Here is a 22,889-nt window from a genome sequence, read left to right on the forward strand (position 1 = left end):
TGAATTTTGTAGCAGAGTTGCATACTCAAAAAATAAGTCTGTGAAATTTGGGGTGCTGGTAAGTCAAAAATATTGGAAAACACTTCCATTTGGGAGGAGGGAGATCGATTTAATTTTTTTTAATTGTTATTATTTTTTAAAGCAGAACAGTGTTGGAAATGTTTTGCTGGGTTATTTGGTAAATGATTTTTGGTTTTATGAAGGACAGTGAAATTCAGGTTGCCAGCCAAAAGGATATTCAGTAGCATGACTGCTGTGTTTGACATCCACTTTTATCTCTAAATGTTACACTGTAACTGGTTGATAGGAAATCTGGTTACATTGGGGGTCATGGCTGACTGAAATGTCTAACACACAGCTCTTTCATTTCATTTTTTTTTCTTCTTTTTTCTTTTTCCTTCTTCCCCCCCCCCCCCCCCCCCCCCACACCCCCCCCTTCCCGTTTGCTTAAGGATTTGCAGCACTTGCAGCAGCTTCAGCAGCAGAATCTCAACCTGCAACAGTTTGTGTTGGTGCATCCAACAACCAACTTGCAGCCAGCACAGTTCATCATCTCACAAACACCGCAGGGGCAGCAGGGTAAGTGCTCCTTGCCAGAAAAGACAATCATACGTAGCTTTTTAGAGGAGAATGTGAAACTCAGGTGGTTCATACACCTTCACTAACTGTTGATACTCCCTAGGAGAAGTAACGGTATCGCAATTAGGAGATTCTAACAGGTGTCCCTTTCTGGGTGTTAGACCTTGTCAGAGTTTGTGTAGAGCTCGCTTCTCAAGGAGGATCCATCTAGAGATCATGTCATGGGAGCATTTGTTAACAACAAGGCCTCCTGGGAAATACTGCAGCGTCTGAGGAAGAGAACTTGGAGAAGACAACTCTCAGAGCAGACTCTTAGGAGGTGGAGACCTGGAGGGGGTGTGGGCTGTCTGAATTAAGTCAGCGCTAAAAGGGCTACAAAATTCCAAGACTGTGTCATGTTTAACCTGGCAGGTAGCTGAACACCACACAGCTGCTCCCTCCCTCCCCCTTCCTCCACAGCAGGATGGGGGAGAGAATTGAGAACAAAAGAGTAAAATTTGTGGGTTGAGATAACGACAGTCTAATAGGGCAGAAATGGAAGGGGAAATAACAACAACAACAACAATAATAATAGAATTAGAATATACAAAACAAGTGATGCATAATGCAGTTGCTCACCACCTGCCAAATGATGCCTAGCCTGTTCCGAGGCAGCAGCCCCTGTCCAGCTCTCTCCCTAGTTTATATACTGAGCATGATGTCATATGGTATAGAATATCCCTTTGGCCGGTTTGGGTCAGCTGTCCTGAAGGTGTCTTCTCCAGCTTCTTCTGCCTCTCAGCCTACTTGCTGGTGGGGTGGGGTGAGAAGCTGAAATGTCCTTGACTTAGTGTAAATACTGCTTAGCAACAACTAAAACATCAGTGTGCTGTCAACATTATTCTCATCCTAAATCCAAAACAGAGCACTGTACCAGCTAGTGGGAAGAAAATTAACTCTATCCCAGCCAAAATCAGGACAGACTAGAAAAAGATTACAAAATCAAGAGTCCTTGTGTGAGCGGGGAAAAGTCCTTAAGCCTAAAGAGGTTACAGTGAATTTTGTAATAAACCAAAATACTAGTTACACATTGGCAAAAGAGCTAGAAGGCTTGATCTTATATAACAACTCTTGGAAATACTAGTTTAGTGCTACACTAGGTATGGCTTACATGCTGAAGGCAAACCCAGGGCAGTGGTAGGTGGTAGTGTGCCAGACCAGTTAAGATGTTGTACAGTAACTTTGCTCTATGTACTAACGTGTTCAAGTTGCAATACATCACGGTACTGGTTGCACCCCATTTGTTGACAACCACAGAAAACTGCATTTAGCCATGACCTCTTACGGTGATATACTCCAGTGGTTTTTTTTCCCCCGTTTTCTCTTCTACATGAACTCTACTCAGTTGTTCAGGTCTGGTAATCCAAAGATTCTTACTCAGAAGGCAAATCCTGTTATGCTTGAAGAGTCTTCTAGAGCCTGGATGTCCTATAAAAGCAGCTCTTAGCACCCCATTTTCTTCTGTTGCTTTCAATGTTTTTCATGCGTCGTTCCTCCTTGTATACTACGACTTGGATAGAACTGGCTTTCAATTATGCTGAAGCTCTCTTGCTTTTTGAATAAAGAATTAGTAAAAATTAACTTCTTTTAATTGGATTTGATTTAGGAGAAGTTTTATATCAGCACTGGTAGAAAATGGCTAAAAAGATTATTCATGGAGGCATTTAGTGATGTACTGGTTTCTTAAAATTAAGCAGAACTTACAAGCTTAACATACTCTCCTAGAAGAAATCAAACTTCACCAAAATTTAGTCCAAGGTGTCTTTATAATAGTTGTTTTAAGGAAATGGCAAGCAAGCACAAAATCATTGTTTTGAAAAACTCACTGGTATTAGTGTCTGCCTGTATTTTTCAGATAACTTCTGCTGGTTTTCTAAAATATCTCTGAAGATGCTTCTTGAAAAAAGAAACTAACAGAAGCAAATTATATTCATCTCTCAAAATGAGTTGTTTGCATTATAGAAAGGAAGGAAGGCTTTTTGTTTGTTTGTTTAAAGCCTTCTGAAGTAGAATAACTACCAGAAGAGCTTTTCATAGTACTTTTTCCAGGGGCCATCTCTGAAAATGATTTCTTCACTGCAATTTAAGACCTGCATATTGCTGTCATCAGTGACGCTGTGTGTGTAGAAACACCATGTTTTACTGGTAATGTGCAGCCTGGACAACCGAATAGCTCAAAAATGTAGGAAGATTTATATTCTGTATTTTGACCATAGGCCATTAGTGTGTGACAACCTTCCAAACTGAAATGCTTGAATGGATCTAATTTTCTTCATGAGCACTCAATGATAAAGCAACATGTACGCCATAATACCCCTTATATCACTTTTTGGTATGGCTTTTTGCAGTATTTCATGGTTATTGTTAGACGATCTCAAACAGTATGTTATTATTTATGAGAAAGATTGAGAAAGTGTCTATTTTTATTCTGTTATTTGCTGTTGCAGCTGACTTTTCCATGTTGTTCTTGTCCTATTGCTCCATTAGTCAACTTCGTAAAACAATAAATATTCTGAAGAAACCAACATAGAGCCTTTCTTTAAAACCAACTGGCATTCAGATTTTTTAGATGTCATTGGTACTGCATGCAGCTTTATATACATGTACTCATTTAATAACTAAAAAGAAAATTCAGATTTATTTATCAATTTTCTGAAAGAAATCTAGTGTTTTACAGCATTTACGTTTTGTACATGCCAGGTAGTCATGTAAATGAGGAATGTTCTTTTTAATACAAGAGAACAGTTTTGAGGAAAATAAGCAAAGAATTGTATCTCTGAGCAAGATCATAGAAGACAGGTAAACATTTGGTAGAGAAAAGCTTCTGCTTGAAGAGGTGATGGGGCGCAGAGTAATGCAATCATCAGCAATCATATTTAGATTCTTGGAAGGGGTTGAATGTCATGATGAATTTTAGAAAGTTTAGAAAATTCAGTGCTTAAAATATTAATCAACAATTAGGAAGTTATTCTGCTGTCTGTCTTCAACACACATTATAGCTCATAGCAGCAGATGTGAAATTCTTCCTATAAATCCACTGTCATATGTTTAATGTAGTCATCTTCGTTTTCCACATGATTTCTGGTTATTCAGTGGCTTACGTGAAGCAAATTGTAAAGTTCCTGTTTTTCGTGGCTGGTGATAGGTGATGTCATAACTGAATTGTTTCAAGCCTCAGCAGATATACAGAAGATTGAGTGGGAATAGAAATTTGCAACACTTTCTTCTTTTTGGAGTAATTATCATCCCCATATTATTAAAGTCACAGGCAGGAATATAGCACCTTGTACAGTCTTTATACCTCTTGTATCTGTTCTTGTATCTAATAGATCTGTCTTAGGATAATCAATTCAACATCCTTTACTACAGTTATAGCTGCTTCTTAAAAATATTACCCTCATCAGATGACCATTCGCCTTTCTCCTCAGAGGATGTTGCCAGTAAAAATTGTATCGGTAAAAATCTGAATGGAGAGGGGAAATGGTGCTGAATTTCATTTAAATTAATCTTGCAAACAGAAGTTGTTAAGATTTGAGAAAAGACTGCATTGTCAAGGAGGTTTAGAAACAGTACTTAAAAAGTATCCAGAAAGGCAAACATGAAAGACAAGCTACTAGTCGGTTTTAAACATTGAAACTGGGCCTACCTATTCTTAAGAATTGTTGCTGTTTATTATTAAAAACATTATTTATTTTATAATAATAAAATTTATATATATAAATATAAAAAATAAACAAAATTTTTGAATTGTAAAAATACCTGGGGTGATGGTAACAGGCCAAATCCAGTCCTGTTCTCTTCTTGTGTTCTTGTTCTACAGACTTAACTCATATAATTAAAAAAATCTGCTAAACCACAGTTTTAAAGTGGGATAGTGAATGCTGGTATCTACCCTGACGGCCTCTGATACCATAAATCAGAGTGCAGCTCGCTCACCCAGCGTGAGAATGGGGGAAGGTGCCTGAAATTACCTGTGTTTCTTCTCAAAGGCATCAAATTTGTAATGGACAAGTGTCTGATGGACAACAAATGGGCAATCATCTGAGACCATGCACCTGCACTGCCCTTCCAGGACTCCTCATTCTGTTAGTAAAATGCTGTGTGAACCAGGTGAAAGTGCTTTGGTCCCCTCAGTGTGCAGATGGGGAGACCCAGCTCTTCATTGTCAAGAGACTCTTAATGACAGCATATTTGCTGACACAGCAGTTGAATAAAATGTAGCTGACTCAAGCTCATTCCCCAAAATAAGGGTGGAGAGCTTGAAGTGGAATGAGGAAGAACTTGGAAGAAGTGGCTTAAATGATGACTTTTTCCCTTGTGCTGCAAATAGCCATTACTAAGATACGTATTAAGTGCTTAATATTTACTGTCCTCCTTGAAAAATTAAGTCTTTGCTTCTAACCGTTTGAACAGCATCAATCAGTAAACATGTTGACTTTCATTGAAGTACTGTGGCAGCTTCTTTGCGTGGGTCACTGAACTGGTACTCTTCAAAACTGCAGTTCACCAGCTTCAGCGCGTGTCGTGTTCTTGAACTGACCTTAAAGGTCTGAATACTGAAAAAGGTGCAGCAGCTTAACGTTTCAGTGGAACAGATTTGTAGGCATGCATAGATTAGTACTTTCTCCTCTGTGTTGGATCCCAATATAATTCCAAGTACAGGTCCCCATTTCGGAAGATCTGATATGGGTTTGATACAGTGAGGTACATCAAAGTGCCCAGAAGTTTCTTTGCATCAACAGTGGTCAACAAAGTTGATCAAATGGCACTGTGTTTAATATGTGGTGTAGCACCCTTCCTTCTTGCCTTTCAGTTGTTTCCAGTTAATCAAATTATGACATTGTAATGGCTTTGTCTTGCAAGCTGAATTCCAGGATGTGTCTGTGAGAAGATGAATAGTTTTGGCAGAGAAAAAGCATTCAAAGTTCTTCTTAAATGAAAAAATTCACTGTTTGGAAGATCAGTTAGGGATGAATTATGTATTATGCTTCAGGGCAAACTTTTTTAAAATTACGCTGAAAAAATCTGCGCTTGAACGTTTGTTTTATCTTTTGTTTAATTTTAGGCAGTGAAAACTGAACCCCAGTTCAGTCCTTGGGGACTGTTGGCTGGCAGGAAGAGTTTTTGGCTTGAACCGTTATTCATGCTACTCGTAGACATTACAGGAAAAGTCCTGGATGATAATAGATGCATTTACTTTAACTATTAAAAAAAAATTAAATACCTCTAGTGTCATACTTTTGCATAAATCCTTGTCTGCCTTCATGCAGTCATTCTTTTGGAGCATCACATAGGTGATTTGTATGCCATATTTAATGCAGGAATACCACTGGGCTCTTAGAGCCCAAAGCAGAGGGTTAGAAATACTACCTCTGTAAAATTAAATATACAAGTACAAGATTAGTTTCTGTAGAATCAAAAAAATCATGTAGGTGGAAGGGACCTCTAGAGGTCATGTATTATTGCTCAAAGCAGGTTCAATTACAGGAAAGTACTCAGCACCTCAGCCAGTTGAGTTTGACTCTCTCTTGAGTCTGGAGGTTGTGCAACCTCTTCAAGTACCTGCCCCAATAGTTGACCACTCTCATGGTAAATAAATAGTTCCCTTATATTTTGTTGGGAGTTTCCCATGTTCCAGCTTAGGTCTGTTGCATCTCATTACTGTGCACCCTCAAGAAGAATTCATTTCTGTCTTTGAAGACAGCAATAGCACCTCACCTTAGCCTTCTCATAAGGCTGAACAAACCAGCTGGCTTAGCCATTTCTTGTATGGGTGTTCCAGCCCGTTAGCCACCCTGGTGGGCCTTGAAGGTACACAATCCGGGATGTCATTGTGTCATGCTGGGAAACCCAAGCTGAACACAGTACTCCAGATGTGGTCTTACATGTGCCGAGTGGAGGGGAAGAACCACAGCCCTTGACCTGCTGGCTGCACGCGTGTGAATACAGCCCGGGATGTGGCTGGCTGGCTGTATTGTAAGGGCACGCTGCTGGCTCGTGTTCATCGTCTTGTCCTCCAGGACCCCCAGGTCTTTTTGCTGTGAAACTGCTTCCTAGCCAGCCAGTGCCCACCCTGTATTGCTGCACAGGGTTATTCCAGTCCCCTGTGCAGGATTTGCATTTTCCTGCATTGGCCATCATGAGGTTTCATTTGTCCAGTCTGTCTAGACCATGACTTCTACCCTGTTGACTGCTTTCCCTGTGTTTGGTATTGTCTGCAGACATGCTGAGAATATATTTTGTGCCATCAGCCTTATTGGTAATAAAGGTGTAAATGGTATTGATGCCGGTATGAGTCCCTAAGAAAACAGCAGATCAAACACCAGTATCTCAGCAGTTACCTAAAAGTTGCAGTTTTGGACTTAAACTCTTATTTAAAAGGCTGCTATATGCCCTAGTAACTTAAGTCACTGAAGTTATCTTCGACCAAAGTGGGGACCAGTAGTTTCTTCTCAGAAAAAAAATGAAGGGGGAGTGCGGCAGATGAAGAGACGGGACGTAGCTTGATGCAAGTAAGATGTCGATTTATTAGTGATTCTTTTACATTAATATACGTTTGTATCTTCTACATGTTAGACACTGGTTGGTTAAATCTTAAGCGTGAACTACACAGATTGGTTATCTTCTAAGACATGTCATTTAAACAATAGGTACTGATTAGTTTATCTTATCTTAGCAACAATCTTTATTCTAAGATTAGGGGTTTTTTTCCTACTTGGCTTTCGTGAAGTAACAAAGTTGCTTATCAGCACTATTGGTTCCCTTATCTTGCTGTATGTCCCTCTTTGTCCTCTGGTTGTCATCTCAACCCCTGTGGTTCAAGAGTCTGCTGTTAACTTGTTCCTTTGTTCCCAGGGCTTATGCCCTACAAGTCCTAACAGGTCTCTGTTCATACGGCTAACAGTGCTCAGACTCTCGTCCTTGAGGCCTTGCCCTACAGTGGAGTTTAGACTAGTACAAGTCATGTCTGAAAAGTGGGAAACTGCAGCTGCCCACCCATGGAATCAACAGGAGTCCAAAGGATGTGCATGGCAACTGGCCGAAAAGGCTGGAAATCGGTAATTCAGCTGCTTTCCCCACCCCCTGGGCTTCAGGCAGCTGGAGGTTGAACTAACTTGTTCTTTCTCTGGTTTTTGCCCAAGACACCTTGTGTCAGTATTTCTTAAATAGGATAAAATGATGTAAAAACTTGAGTCGATGGAACACATTGGAACACATGCAGAATATTTTACACCGTCCTTCGGCAATAATTACTTCAGAACGTATGAGCGAGAATAAGATGAGGAAGAGTGTAGTCATCTTGTGCTCTTCAGCAAAAGTGTTATTGCCAGAAGAACATCCTTTGGGATTTCTTTGAGAACAAAAAAAAAAACAACACAGAAGGACAGTCCTGATTACTCTGATTACAGTCATAAGATGAGTCAGTAACTTATGATCAATGGTGTTACCTACCAGTGGACCCGAGGTCAGATGTGGTTACTGTCAGCTGCCTAATTGTTTTCTCATGGTTGGTCAGCCACTCTGCAGTGTCGGTGTGATGGCTTGCCCCTTTCTATTTCAACTTGTCAGTTAAAATTCACTGTCACTAAATGAAGGTCAGAACCTCTTCGCTGTAGAGATGTCTGTTCGCTCATTAATATTTAGATTTGGGCAGCTGAAATAATCTTTCAAGTGAACAAATATTTGCGTTGTAGCTGTCATAGGTAGATGTCTTGGAGTTCCTTAAGCTGCTCCGTTCCCTTGCTGTGGCTTTTCAAAACCACAGCTGGAACATGTTGATTATGTGGTGCAAAGCAAATTTACATAGTTGTCTGTGCTGTGCCATTATGTTGCATAAGCAGCTGGCTTTATCCTGTAGGTCTTGGAACATTTTGACAGCAATACATGTTATTTAAAATACACATTCAACACTTTGTAAAAAAACCCCAAACGTGAACAATAGCATCACTGTCAGAAGATAATTCCTCCGTAGTTGTGTTTTCCCTCATTGAGGATATGTTTTCTCCTTCTTACCCATCATAGTCCCTCATTTCATGTCTCCTATAGCCTTAACCTCACCTAAAACATCCAGTTTCTCGGTCAGCGTTTATGAAGTCTTAAATTCCTGTGTTCCCTACCTGTATTCCACTAAGAGGTATGATCATGAATGGTGTGCTCTGATTAATTGGCGAGTTGATGAACAAGAACAGATTGTGATGAACTCAAACTACAGAATTTAAGTGGTGCTTGGTGTTCTGTCCTCTGAGTAGCCTTAGTGTCCATCTGTTGTTGTGCCATCGTTCTCCCCTGGTTTTAGGAACTTGGTACATTGAAGATGCCTATTAACTATTGGTTTAGTTAATTAGGTTCTTAAGTTATTATGGGGGAAATTGATAGTTGTAGCCAGAAGTTGCCTAAAGATTAACAGTAATATTTGTCACAACAGAATTGAGAGTTGACTAACTGGAGGTACATTTTTGTCAACACTCTTACCCCTTAAAAAGCTATTAAAAGTATTAGAAATGCAAAAAAAAATAAAAAAATAAAATAGCTTCTAGTTAAAAGACATAGATGCAAGCATATATCTCATTTTCCTGAGATATTTAATAAACCATGCAAATAGAGGACTGTAGGAGCCTATTTTTAGAATGACAGCATGTTGTGTATATTGGTTGCATCAGTCCCAACTGTTCTTTGATGTTGTCACTTTTTCATAATAGCAGGAGGTTTCATACATTCAGCATAATGTTTATTCTATTCGTGCAATTTAAGCAGTGTTCATTATCTTACCTAAGTTTTAAGTTCTGATTACTTTTAAAAAATATTCCTTCTTTCTTTCAGCCAGGAGGAGGTTATCTGGGCTTGTTTTAATATCTTCTGGTGTGGGTTGCTTAAGTTTGCCAGAGAAAGTTACCTTCTTGTTAGGCAGCTGGTGTGGGGTGATACAGAGAGGAGGAAGGGTGATAAAGGAGCCACATTTGTGGTTTTGATTAGTATTCAGTTGTTGGATTTGGTCTGATTAGTGCTTAGTTGTTTATTTTTATATGGCTTCCTAATTCTTGGTCAGCTGTTGGTTAGAGGAAGAGTTTTACCCCAGATCTGCAGGCTGAAAGGGGCAATAAATGATGCCTGCACACAGGACTGGGGTAACCTAGATCATCACAAACCCTTTCTGCAGAGGAGACTAGTACCCTACCCTTCTGTCGCTACATATGCTTCAGGAAAATGCAAGAGGGTTTTTGGACTGAAAAGTCCGAAGTCTGAAGATACCTATGCAGGGACGAAATAAAGGCTTGAGTCTCAGATTTTTTTTGTAATTTTCATGATTTGGCGAGAGCTTTGTTTCAGCTCATTTTGTGCTTTAGTCTTTTTAAATGACAAACCAAACCCATCCTTTTCTCTCTCCAGGTCTCCTGCAAGCGCAGAATCTCTTAACGCAACTACCTCAGCAAAGCCAAGCCAACCTCCTGCAGTCTCAGCCAAGCATCACCCTTGCCTCGCAGGTCAGGCTTATTTCTACAGTTTATGAGCTGCTTTGAGGGAATTTAAACTATTGCAAGTGAATGGACCCTTTGTGTTAGTTACCGGAATAAATACTGTAGCTATAGTAGTGAGTTTGTCTTTTTAGATAGATTCAGTGTAGAACTGAAGCATCAATAAATTCAGGTTTGTAGTTCCTACCCTAACGTGCCTCTTTTCATTTAACGTTATAAATTTTTATTTTTAGCTGAAAATTTCCATGATTGAGATCTTGAGTTAATGTCACTAGAGTATTATTTGGTTTTCTTGTAAGGTTTTCTTGGACAATCTACAAATTTTTGACATTCAGAAGAACCAAGTGTGTACTACCTAAAAAGCTCAACAAGAGGATTACTTTATTTCTAAAGATTGCAGTGGCAGTCTATCTTTATTGTAGCCTTGTCATTTTGCTGTTATTGCTAAGTCATTGCCAGTCTTATTGGTTACCTTCTGTGAAAGTGAAGAGACTGTAGAAATGCATTAAAATATTCTGTTAGATATATGTTAAAATACTAAAGCTCTATGATTAAGCTTTCAGACTGTACGAAAAGCAATTTTAAGGTTGCACATGCCTGCAAATTTAGTTTTGCTTCACTCTGGGTTTTACTGTGCAGTTTAGGTAGATGACTGCATGCTGTTTCTGAAATACCACATAATATCATATGATATCTTCCTGCCAGCTTGGTTACACATAAGAATTTTTTAGCCTGTAATAAGATGCCTTAGTCTATCATAGTCTTAGAAAACTACTTTTTCTATTATACCACCTCTAGTATTTTTCATGTACCAGGTAGAAAATGGAATTTGTCTCACTTCTGTAGTTCATAGCTCAGCAGCATGACTCCCTACTGAAGATTATACCTCAATTAAAAAGAAGTATCAAAGCTACAAAGAGAAAATAAACTATGTAAAGAGGGTGAAGTCAGTAAAGACATATTGCAGTAATTACCCACTACGTTTAATGTAAATTAAAAAAAAATATTAAAAACCTTTGCAGTGGGACACATGTCTGCAGCCCTAGAAAGATTATATATGATCACGTTACTTCTCACATAATGGAATTATAGATCCTGACCTCCCTCTACCATCTGGTGTGCACTGCAAAAGACTGCACTAACCCAGGAGAAAAACAACCTAAGGAGCTATGGGAAGGCTCGGCTTTATGTAGTCCATTTCTTTTAGAACAGCTGTCTCTGGACCTTTGCACAGTACTGTAGTGTTGCATAGGCTTGGGGCTCTTATTTGCCCCGAAGGAATCTAGTTTCAGAAACAGGTACAGGATGTAAAAGCATGAAGTCATCTTTACTTAAAAACCTCAGCGAACTGAATAGAACTTAACTAGAGTAAACAATTTGTCTCCGTCTCAGTTCATCTATGGCATGTAAGAAGGCTGAGTTATAACATGTTTCTAACGTTCCTGTTGCACATAAAGACTGAACTGTGCAATACCAGGTCTTAATATATTTTGTTCACTTGTGAATATTTTCCACGATGCTTAGCTTGTTTTCAGATTCTTATTATTGCTGCATAGCAAAATGTTGAAGTATGCCAGTGTTGAGGAATGATGAACCTTGTGTGGATTTCCTGGAAAATCAGCCTTTTATATAGAAGAAAAACGTGGCCTAAAAGGAACTATTTTCTGCCGGTTGCCTTTGCTTAATTTCTCGTATCACCAGTACCTTCATTCTTACTGTTGCAAGTATCAGCAGAAGGGTTAGAGGTAGATGTAGTTAGTTCTTTCTTACTGGAAGAGTTGAGTCAGGCGCAAGAGATGGTGTTAGAGGAGACTTGCCACATTTGCTGCACCTGCATGTGCTCACTGTTTAGGAGACTTGAATCTTTTGGGCTGATGACAATCTGCCACCTCACACAAGCAGTAAATTAAATTTTAAAATGATTAAAAGGGGATGAATGCCAAGCTGTCTATAAATGATAGAACTATATCAAGTGAGAGTGTTCAGCCTTTCTTTGAGCAGCTCTGTAGCAAGCGCAAGTTTTGGTTATCTGCTGCACTGAACATCTCTTACTTTTCCTTAATTGGTTCTGACAGAGCCTTTAGAAGGCTGTCATACTAATACAGTTTTCTGGATTGTGATTGCTTGTTTTTGAGAGGAATGTAAATAAATTGGAGGAGCTTTCACATTGCTGGAAATGTCAAATTCATTGGTCGTTCTCACCGAAACCTCACATACCTTTTTGTAATTTAATTTTTGCTCATTATTCTTTTAAGTCTGATTTTTCATCTTTTCCTTGCTATCTTAATAGCCAGCAACCCCAACACGCACAATAGCAGCGACCCCCATTCAGCCACTTCCACAGAGCCAGTCAACACCAAAGCGAATTGACACTCCCAGCTTGGAGGAGCCCAGTGACCTTGAGGAGCTTGAGCAGTTTGCCAAGACTTTCAAACAAAGACGGATCAAACTTGGATTCACTCAGGTGAGACTGCGTACCATAGTGCCTGCCAGTGTGGAATCTGAGGTCTCATCTTTTAAGTCTGGAGGGAGACTACAATTCCACCTTCTCCTAGGAGAACCTGCTTAAATAGGGTTATGCTCTGGCCTTTATGTAGGGGATTTCTAAGAAATGACAGAAAAAGCCATACATCCGACTTACTTCCCTGTTGGTTTTAAAGCATAGCCATTTTCCCAGCAGGTACGTGCATTTACCAGCTCCAGATGTCATTGCATGTGCACTGTTCATTCTATAGGATGTAAAGTGAATGGGACAAAGCACTTTAAAGCTGCCTTCAGAAGTACAAAGTTCCAAAAATCATACAGCACAATTAACTGCTCTGTGTGTTTAAAAAATATCTCACAGCTGCGGAGTTCCTTTGGATGTCAAAGGGGTTTTATCTCTCAAATGTATTTTCCTATTAAACATCAATGATTTCTGTACTTAATGCTTTTGCTAAGGTTCCTAAACAAAACCTGAAAGGACTGTCATCTTTGAAGTTCTCTCCTTGCAGAGGTGAACTGGAGTTGTGGTTTGTTTTGGCTTGCTTAAAAGCTCAAAAATACCCATAGAGCCGAAGAAAAGTAATCTTTAACATAGTGAAAATGGTTGAATGACGAGTACAATTAAAAGTACAAAGTGCATTTATACGTTCCATTATTCTGTTGAAGGAAAATGCTGCTTGGATTCAAGAGTCCTTTCTTATTAATATAAAAAAGATTTTTTTTCCCTGCAAAATTAAAACATCTGTCCAGGTAAACAATTAATTTTGGCAGGAATCGGTGGTAAGCATAGGCGTGTTTTCGCTAGAAGAAATAGCATGCAGAAATCAAAGTAGGCATGTAAAAGTCTGAGCTGAGAGCAGTCAATCCAGCATACGTGATTTGTTCTCCTTTCCTCCCCCCAGGAATAAGTAAACCTACTCTGTTAAGTGTGTGCTGAAGTCAGATTTATTTTTCTGGCAAAGTCTTACATGTTTGAAAAATCAGAGTGCATAATGAAAGTTCCTGGCAGCATCTTAATTATAACTGAAGAACAGAATGTTCTTAGTAAAATTAAGTGCATTTTGCTGGCATGTGTGCCTCCTTCTCTCCCTTATTTCCACTAGAGGGAGGCACAGAAATACAGGTGATGGACACACACAAAAGCTAGAGTAATGCAGAACAGAGCAGGGTAAAACACAATAGCTTCCCTATAGCCTGAGTGAGGAGGTTCATGTAGATCTTTAGTTATTATGTTTAATCTGCCCTGCTGTGAGATGATCATAAAGGCTCAACTAGACTTTTTAAGTTATGGGTTAACCCTTCTTTATTGATCCTGTTGTGAATTTTCACGGTGAGGAAAAATGAACGCAACTGCTCAGGCTTATGTTTCAGTATTTGCTTTTGAGCTTTAAAAAGAGGAATCTTGAGAAAATGATAAAATTGTATTTGATCATTCCTGTGCCACTCTGAGTTTGTATGTGTATAATTAGGCAGTTCTAATAACTTCTGCCTAATTGCGTAATTGGATAATAATTAAGAGACCCCTATTACTCTGGTTTCCTATAGTTGGATAAATAGACTGCCTTTCAGAGGATAAAAGAAATTTATTTCCAATGGTACTGTAAGCTTTTTCAGACTCATGCCAGCCCTGCCTTTCAAAAATAATTGTAAGATTTAGTTTGCATTGCAAACTAATCACTTACTACATTCTGTCTTGCGAACAATATAACAGGTTTTGAATTTCAGCAGTTTTGTCTCTTCTCCCACCCTGAAAAGTGGCTGATGGATTTAAATCCTTTTGTTTAATTGTTTTCCTTAAAAATATCTCCGTGTTTGACATACAGAGACGCAACGAACATAATGCATCTTAGCATTATGTGTCATCTTAGTATGTGACTAATTGGTTGTTACAGATTCAGTCTTTGTGAGCGAGCATTTTGGACATTATTTTTATTCTGTAAAAGGTATTACCTCTGCTAGTCCATTCAGGCTTCTTAACAGACCAGTACACACAACAATGATGCACCTTATAATCAGTTTCAATTCGGCACCGGAGCTTCATTTGACCTACAGAGTAGCTCAGCTGTATATACAGTACCTTTATCCTGTGTTCCATCCATCCTTTCAGTGGCCCATCCCAATATATAAAATTCTCATCCCAGTACGTAAATTCCTTTGCCTGCAGCTGAAATGCTGCCACCTTTTGGCATGGAAAACTATTGACAAATAAATGGTTAACTATTTATTTTAAATCAGATGGCAAACGTTCATAAGAACAACATAAATACCAGAATTAAATTTAGTTGAGGAACTGGAGCAAATTTCATAACTCTTTCCTGCCGAGACATAAATCAACTTATTTCAAATATGGTTTACATAGCCAGTTTTTCTCCTTCATAAACCCAGCAGAGCATCCGTGTTACTTCTCTTGGAATGATTTATGAGTTTTAAAATGCATGGAATCCTGGCATATGGGTAGAGGTATAAATGTGAGTTTCCACATGTTTCCTCTGATTGAAGGGCGTACAAACCAATTGTTCTGGTCCTGTTCTGGGAAGGAAAATGTTTTTTTTTAATGCAACCTGCATAATTTACTAAGCTTACCAAAGGTTGTTTTCTTCCTTGCTTGTATATGGCCACTCTGCATGCTATTAGTATATTTGTATCAAGCTGTGGTTGTGATTCTGACCTGAACAGAAAGAAAGCAAGCTTTACACACAGTCCAACTAACCCATTTGCAATTAAACACCACTAACTATCTCAAGCTTTTCAGGCTCTTCTTCTAGACTTCTCGTACTTCTTTGTGTTAAAAAAGTAAAGATCTAAATTAAACTACTTTAGACAAATACCATACTTGAAAATAATTAAATTTTTACGAAGTGCAGCACCTTTCAGCTTTAAAACAAAACAAGAAAACATTATGGTGTTTTTAAGGGCCACAGTCAAGAATGGATTTGGGGTTTTTTGGTTTGGTTTTTTTTTTTTTTTTTTTACAAGACTTTCCAAGTGTAAACTACATAATGTGTGTGTATATATATATATATAGATAGATATACACACATACATATTAGGATAAGCAGAGTGTCTGATAGCTAGCTAAAACTGACTTTTAAAAAGCAGTAACAGATGTAAAGAGATGATCATCTGTCTGTAAATATCCTGGATCGCTTTTTGGCAGATGGGTAAGGGTAGGGAAGACTACATTTAATCATTATTTGAAATGGTTCAAGTTCTTGTCTGCTTTGAAATGTGTGCCTGTGGGGAGAAGTTTGGTTGGAACCTCAGCTATTGATACTGGAAGTGTCAATATCTCAGATACTGGAAGTTCGGATAAGAATATTTCTGCACCTATTTAAATGTAATACATGTTTGCAGACATATTTTCAAGTCTTTTCTACTAATTCGAAAACATTAATTCACTGCATTTCTGCTTATTTGAACTTTTTCTTCATTGGTGTGAAGTATGCAGATACTTAAACCTGCTCCTAAAAAGAGCTTGGCTTTTATGTATTTTAAAGAACTAAGAAAAAAGTTAATACTCAGTGGAATGTTCTGATCACTGATAATGCTAAGAAGACAAAGCATCAAGGATTTTCTGGAAAAGAGTTACATGGTTAAACTGACTGAGGTTTGACATTTCTTTATGATTATTTGCTTTAGCATGAATCTGGGTAGTGCTGAGCAAGTTTCTGTGAAACTGAAATCCCGGGCAGCAGTGTAGTCACTAAGAGAACACAAGAATATGACAGGATTCCTTGCTTTGGAAGTGCCTATGTTAGTGAATTTTTTCTCTTTCTTTGTCCAGGGTGATGTTGGGCTCGCTATGGGCAAACTCTATGGAAATGACTTCAGCCAAACTACCATCTCTCGCTTTGAAGCCTTGAACCTCAGCTTTAAGAACATGTGCAAGTTAAAGCCGCTTCTGGAAAAGTGGCTCAATGATGCAGGTGAATGAGTTGTGTATTTCTTCACCAGCCTATCAAAATCAGTAGGATTGTGAAAAACCCTGAAAAACTGCTTCGTTTGTGCCCTTACGGTTTTATGAAGCCACCAATCTTTGTAACTGTCCATGGGACAAAGAAGGGTGTAGGAGCAAGGGTCCCGACTTCCCTTTTCATGTGCCTGTATGCATCCAAAACCGTTCCAATATGAACTTTCAGAATTGTGTTCTGCAGCCAGCTGAATAATTGCATGGAGTGAGGTATAATACGTGTCACGGTTTTCCCCTTTCATGTATGTTAATGCATATAACTTCTAATCCTCCTCTAGCTTTCTTTTTCAGATGTGTAGTAGAGAGGGTTGCATGGTTTGTTGTTTCAGTAAGCAGAGCTTATTGCATTCATCTCCTCCCACACCCCTATGTGCGCTCTTTTCATCTGTCTCCAAGGGTCCATGTAAACACTTTCTTTCTCCCCATAGGAAGAGTTTTTTGTGGGTTAGGTTTTGCTTTTTCCTTCCAGAATTATTTTTTCCTGGGATATAAGCTATTCATGATGCCAGTGTTGCCAGTGTTCTGTTTTTTTTTTTTTTTTTTTTCTCCCCACCAGCAAAAGGAGCGTGGATGATGGTGCTAGGTGTTAGGATAGAAAGTGTTTTGAAGACTGCTGTCAGCCAGTTTTTTCTTCCAAGTATACAACTGTACATAGTATAAAACTGATGGATCTGCTAAACAGATGGCAGGGACAGTGTGTGCCTTCCTATTTATACCAAAATGAAGAGAGCTTTCTGCTGGCACCTACATTATTCTCTGAAATTTTGAAAGTAATTGGATGCAGTGTTGAAAATTTGTCCTGCATTGAAACAAGGAAGTGTCGTTCTGTTGTGTTGACAGGATTTATCTTTAGATCTAGATCTGTCATAGAAAACATAAAGATCTTCACACTGAGTGCTCTAGTCCCCAGCTCAGTGGTCCCCAAACCTTCCAGCAACACTGGAGGAGTCCAGTGCTGCCAGGAATGTCATGGTTTGCTTTTCCTGCTAGCCTGAATACTTGGATCTGTAAAGTTAAGGGCTGTGTACAGCATCAGGGTCCTTCACAGCCTGGAAGCTGGGAACCATTGTCCTTGGCACTGATTCAGTTTCATGGAAATCTTTGCACGAAAGGTTCAGATGACTGTAAAGGCTAATTTTAGGTAAAAGGAGGCAGAAGCATACCGGTGATCCATTATTATGTGGAGCGTGGGAGAATTTATTGCTACAGAACTCGGCTTGTTCTGTGGGGTTTTCAGGATGGAGAGGGCTTTCAGCACATTTAGGAGTGCCATTACTGGGGAAAAAAACCTCTAGGAAATACTGAACTGAATGTACTTGGTCATTTGAGCCTACCAGAATGATCTGAGGCAGTGTGAACTTTGACACCTGCTTATCACCCACAAATGCCAGCGCAGTGAGGGATCTCCAGCCACAATTAATCATTTTGTTTAAATTCCCTGCTGGAATCTGCCGGTTGGTTATTTTGCACTTTCTTCTACAAAGTGGGTTTGAGTGTGTTCTCTTTGCTCTTCTGTGGAGCCAAAAAGACAGGATTAGGGGTTGACAGCTAGAGACCTAGCGAAACTACGTGTGGGCTGTTCAGTAGAACTGCACAGCACTGGATGTCTGCTAAGATCGCCAAAGAGGTCGAACGCTGTGAAGCTGGCTGTGAACTTCCTCCAGTGTATTGCAGAGTGGGTAAAAGAAATCTCAGGCTGCTCGGATTTTTCCATAATTGCCTGCGACTTGCAACTGTGGCTCACGGCTATCAGTTACTGCTTTTTTGCTTAAACTTGTGACTTGCAGTGAATAAGTGTCGGGTGGAATGAGATAAGGGAGCCAAACTTTGTGTAGGTGTTACAACAGGGATCCTGTGGTAGCATACAGGAGCAGAGCATGCCCTCTGGGCTTGTAGCTTTTAAGTTTCAAGTATATGTTGTAATTTACAAGTATAATGATTAATGCATGTGATCCAGAAATCTCCATGTATCTGAAATAGATAGAGAGTGGGTTTTAACGTGCCTTGCACAGGTGAAGAACACTTGCATTTAGACTGCACAGCATTCAAATAAAATCTCCTGATTTATGTTGCTCTCTTTTTTCAGAAAACCTCTCATCTGATTCAACTCTCTCCAGCCCAAGTGCCCTGAATTCTCCAGGGCTGGGGATTGAAGGCTTGAACCGCAGGAGGAAGAAACGCACCAGCATAGAGACCAACATACGTGTGGCCTTAGAGAAGAGTTTCCTGGAGGTCAGTGATCCTGTTGCTTTGCTCAGCCTATAAAGAAAGGAAGAAACTTGGCTTCAACAGTCCTATCTGTTGGAGTGAACCCATTATTGTGCTATTTAGGAAAATGCTTGTACTAAATAAGGTGAATACAAAGGCTGTGCCAACATCACTTAAAAAAAGCCCTCAAAACCACTCATTGATTCTTGCAGTTTGCTGACTTTGTGATTTCGAATTCCGAGATACTGAGCCGTAGATCTAAGCTTGGTATTCTGCACATCAGAAAGAAGAAAAAATGATTACACCTGGTGAGGATGTATAAATAGAGTGACAGCAAAACATACATAATGTGAGGTTTTTAGCTGGCCTCATGTTACTGTTGTTAGGCACTTTGTGCAGCTGTATGGGCAGATAGCCTCTGTAAGTAGCTCATTCCATCTACCTGTCTTTCATTGTAGGTCTAGACAATTTGGGGTTCGTTTGGCTACTGCTAGAGTTAATCTCTCCCGTTTCTTTTTGCGAGATGCTGATAGAAGGATTTCCTTATCGAGGTGTGGAATTTCTTGAAGGATTAACTCACAAGTCAGATCCCGTCTCTCAAAAAGAAGCATGTGAGCTTAGTCTTCATCACCCATCTGAGGAACACAGCTTACTATTGGTAGAAATGTTCCTGTAACTAACAAGGTGGAGGGCAGAAGTATCAATTATATACTGTCTCTCTATATATTATACAAAAATAACTGTCTAGTGTACCACTGACAAGATTCTTGATATAAATGGCCCATCCAGATGTCTGCCTGCTGAAGAAGAAGCTATAATATAAAACTTCAGAGGGTAGTTTCACAGCTCTTCAAGTACCGTTTCCTTTTCTCAGAACCAAAAGCCTACCTCGGATGAGATCACCATGATAGCTGACCAGCTAAACATGGAGAAGGAGGTGATCCGCGTTTGGTTCTGTAACCGGCGCCAGAAGGAGAAAAGGATCAACCCACCCAGCAGTGGTGGAACCAGCAGCTCGCCCATCAAAGCAATTTTCCCTTGTCCAACCTCACTGGTAAGAATCAAGAAACTGTGTTGGCAGAGATCACTGGAAGAGAGAGTTCTGCGGTGCTCAGTGTGGAAGCTGCACATGCTATCCGCCTTCTTTGTACAGCAGACCTGTTCTCACAAATCTGTATTTTACTGGCACCTTAATTACCCTACCTGCAGACTGCCTGAGAGAGATTGCTTACAAATCAGGCACTAGCTGGGCCTTCAGTTTGGGTGCTTGATTTAGTCAGCTCATGAGGAAATGTTCTGACTGGCAAATGTGCAGGTGGGGTTAATTGCTTTGAACGTATTCCAAAGAGTAACGTTCATATCTGGACTTCCTCTCTTGCCCAGACACTTTTTGTAAAATAAGAGTAATAAAAAAATGCCTGACAGCTCTACCCCTCTCCTCTTACTTTAGCTGCTCCGATAAGTAGATGAGCAGCAGTAAAACGTATCATTTGGAGACTTCAGTTACACAAATCCGATGATACCGTTGTTGTCATTTTTAGTCAGGAATGATTTATATATTAAAAAAAAAAAGGCTTGGAACAAAGGAACAATTAAGCTAATTACTCATGTAATGAATTTCCCACACTTGTATTTGCCTCAGGTAAACACAAACATCATGAAAATAAGAGTAACAAAACACATGCATCAAGGTTCCTTCAGCTCCTTTGCTACCAGTGTCCATGGAGGTCTGTTTTCATAAATAGAAACAGCAGCTATTAGATTTCATAGTAGCTATGCTTATAGGGGTGTGGTGGAATTTATGTAGCCTGTAGCTGTCCTTTTGTAGTATTTATTCCACCCTCACCACTGTAGTAGCTAATATCTTCCAGTATTTCATTAAACCATTAATTTTGGTGATGTGTCATTCTTCCCCCTCACCCTTGTCTCAGGATGTGTGCATGCAACCTTTTGTTTCAGGGGAAGGGATCTGTTAAATGTACTTAGGTTTTTCTTTTTTTTTTTTTTTTTCTTTTTTTTTTTTTTTTTTCTTTTCCATTTTTTTTTTCTTTCACAATTGGGAAGCAAGGTTACATGGCTTGCTACCGAAGCAGAACATAGTGAGATTTATGATGGTGTGTTTTAGTAACCAGGCAAGTTTACTCAGACTGCAACTTAACAAAGCTTTCCTACATAAATTTCCCTTCTATTTAAATTTTATTTAAATTTTCCCAGCCATTTTATGTAAGAAATCAAGGTGTTAACCACAGTCTCCATTTTTCAGTTTCACTAAGCATTTTCACTCATTGAAAGCTTCTCTTAAGACCATGCAACCCCTCAAATGGATGTTCCAGCCCAGCTGCCCCCAGCCTTCCTTCCCTGGCTGCGTGCTTTGTTGGATCCTTGTGTCAGCTCTGGAGATGAGGTGGCCATAGCATGGCTGGGCTTAGCCTACTAGTTTGGGTGCAAGTTAACCCTATGAAGAGCAGCGATGAATTTCCAGTCTGGCGAGCTAACCAGTGTGACTGCGCCAGTGCTAGGGCTCTGAAGGAGGGTTGGAGGGGAATGCTCCTTTCGATGGCAGCCTGCTTCTGCGTTGGCTGAAGTCAGCCGTTGCCGCCGCGGGGTTAGCTGTATTAATTCTAGGTCATTCACTGTCCTGAAATACGGATTGTGACCTTGGCCTTAACTGTTCGGTGGACGGATGACAGATAGGATGTCTGGGCTGCGTGAGTGGGAAGCGTACTATGTATCTGGCTCTCCTTTCATACGCGATTTGAGATGGGCAGAAAGCTTTTAGATCTGTCCCAGTTGCCCCAGTCTTGTTTAAAATGCATGAAGCATTTGACTTCCTATAAGAGGATAAGCAGCATGAGAGAGATTTCTCTGATAATAAACTTAAGGTAAGAGAGGGGAAAGGAGGAAGGTTGTAGCCTATATCCTTGGCTATGTTCTCTTGGGCAATTCTAAAGGATTCATTTCTCTCATTGATGTATAACAGCCTTCAAATATTACTGTTGGACACCATTTCTTGTCCATAAAAAGTCCTTTCTAACCTTATATTTCATTTCTCCTCATAAGCTAGTTCCTCCAGTCTTAAATCTTCGGTGTTTTTTATCTGTAATGTCTGCAGTTTATTGTAGCTTCCTTGTCGTAAGCTGCCCACAAGTAAAATTAGCTAATGTCATTTGAATGTTTTAAAATTCAGAGATCCTTCCTTTGGCACAAGGCAACTTATCAGAGTAGAGCTTACAGTTTTGTTGAATAAAAGTGAAATGTTATTCTCTTTATCCATGTAAACACATTACCTTAAATACCTTTGGTAGTGCTGGGGCATTTAAATAGTTGAATCGGAGAAAGAGATTTGGAGCTGAAAAGGTGTTTAAAGAAGAAGAAAAGCCATGCAGAAATGATATGTTTTGTAACTCTTTCTGTAAGAGTGACTATTAAAACAAGGTGCTGTCTTTGGGGGGAGGCAGAGAGGGGGGGAGGGCTAACTTGCAGTCCTGAGGCAGTATGGATGTAATGGATATATCTCCCTTCAAATACGGATGATTCAGAACAGAGATACTGTTTATATTATATTAGAGGAGGTACTGTGGTTGGTCCAGGGAATGATAAATTGACGGACTTAACAAAAAAAGTTAGTTCGTATGCAGTATTTTCCATGGTAACATCCTCGGCTGAGGATGGGCAGAAATCCAAGTCTGGTAGCCCACTCTTTTGTCTTTGAGCAGTTGCGTTCTTTTGTGACCTGCAGGTGGCAACCACAGCAAGCCTTGTGACTAGCAATGCAGCTACAACCCTGACTGTCAATCCTGTGCTCCCTCTGACCAGTCCTGCTGTAACTAGTCTGTCTGTCACAGGTAAGAGCTGATTTCTCGTGCCCCCGCATTCACCTCTACCATTTTCCCCTTTTAGACTTTTCAAAAGGTCATTCAGGCTTGGTCGCTGGTATCCCAGGACACTCTTGTCATTGTGCCTTGTTACTCCACTAGGAAGCCTCAGTCTCTATGACCATTCAGTTGACTTCTCTGGAGATAAATTCAGAGGTGATGCTGAAATGAAATACGCTATATTCCATTGCTAGCTTCTAGAGCTCCTCAGCCTCCTGGTGGGAAGTGTCATTTCATAGTAGTCTGAGCTTCTCATTTGGA

The 22,889-nt window shown here is 39.7% G+C and overlaps 1 protein-coding gene across 15 annotated transcripts in view; it reads left to right on the forward strand.

The window, feature by feature from the left end:
• The window catches only part of POU2F1 (POU class 2 homeobox 1), a 122,413-nt gene that overhangs the window by 84,306 nt on the left and 15,218 nt on the right, over positions 1 to 22,889 (forward strand). For 12 of the 15 annotated variants that reach the window (XR_013925896.1, XR_013925897.1, XR_013925898.1 and 9 more), the window contains 7 exons: positions 453 to 579; positions 10,006 to 10,100; positions 12,382 to 12,555; positions 16,360 to 16,501; positions 18,632 to 18,777; positions 19,628 to 19,807; positions 22,493 to 22,598. Coding sequence is in view for 11 of the 15 variants with exons in the window: in XM_080374549.1 (XP_080230675.1) it covers positions 453 to 579; positions 10,006 to 10,100; positions 12,382 to 12,555; positions 16,360 to 16,501; positions 18,632 to 18,777; positions 19,628 to 19,807; positions 22,493 to 22,598 (970 nt within the window). In the remaining 4 variants the exon portion in view is untranslated. The remainder of the gene's footprint in view (positions 1 to 452; positions 580 to 10,005; positions 10,101 to 12,381; positions 12,556 to 16,359; positions 16,502 to 18,631; positions 18,778 to 19,627; positions 19,808 to 22,492; positions 22,599 to 22,889) is intronic. The other 3 variants (XM_080374545.1, XM_080374548.1, XM_080374544.1) reach the window with 1 other exon arrangement.

Source organism: Falco punctatus, assembly GCF_963210335.1.
Source record: "Falco punctatus genome assembly, chromosome: 2".
Lineage (NCBI taxonomy): Eukaryota > Metazoa > Chordata > Aves > Falconiformes > Falconidae > Falco > Falco punctatus.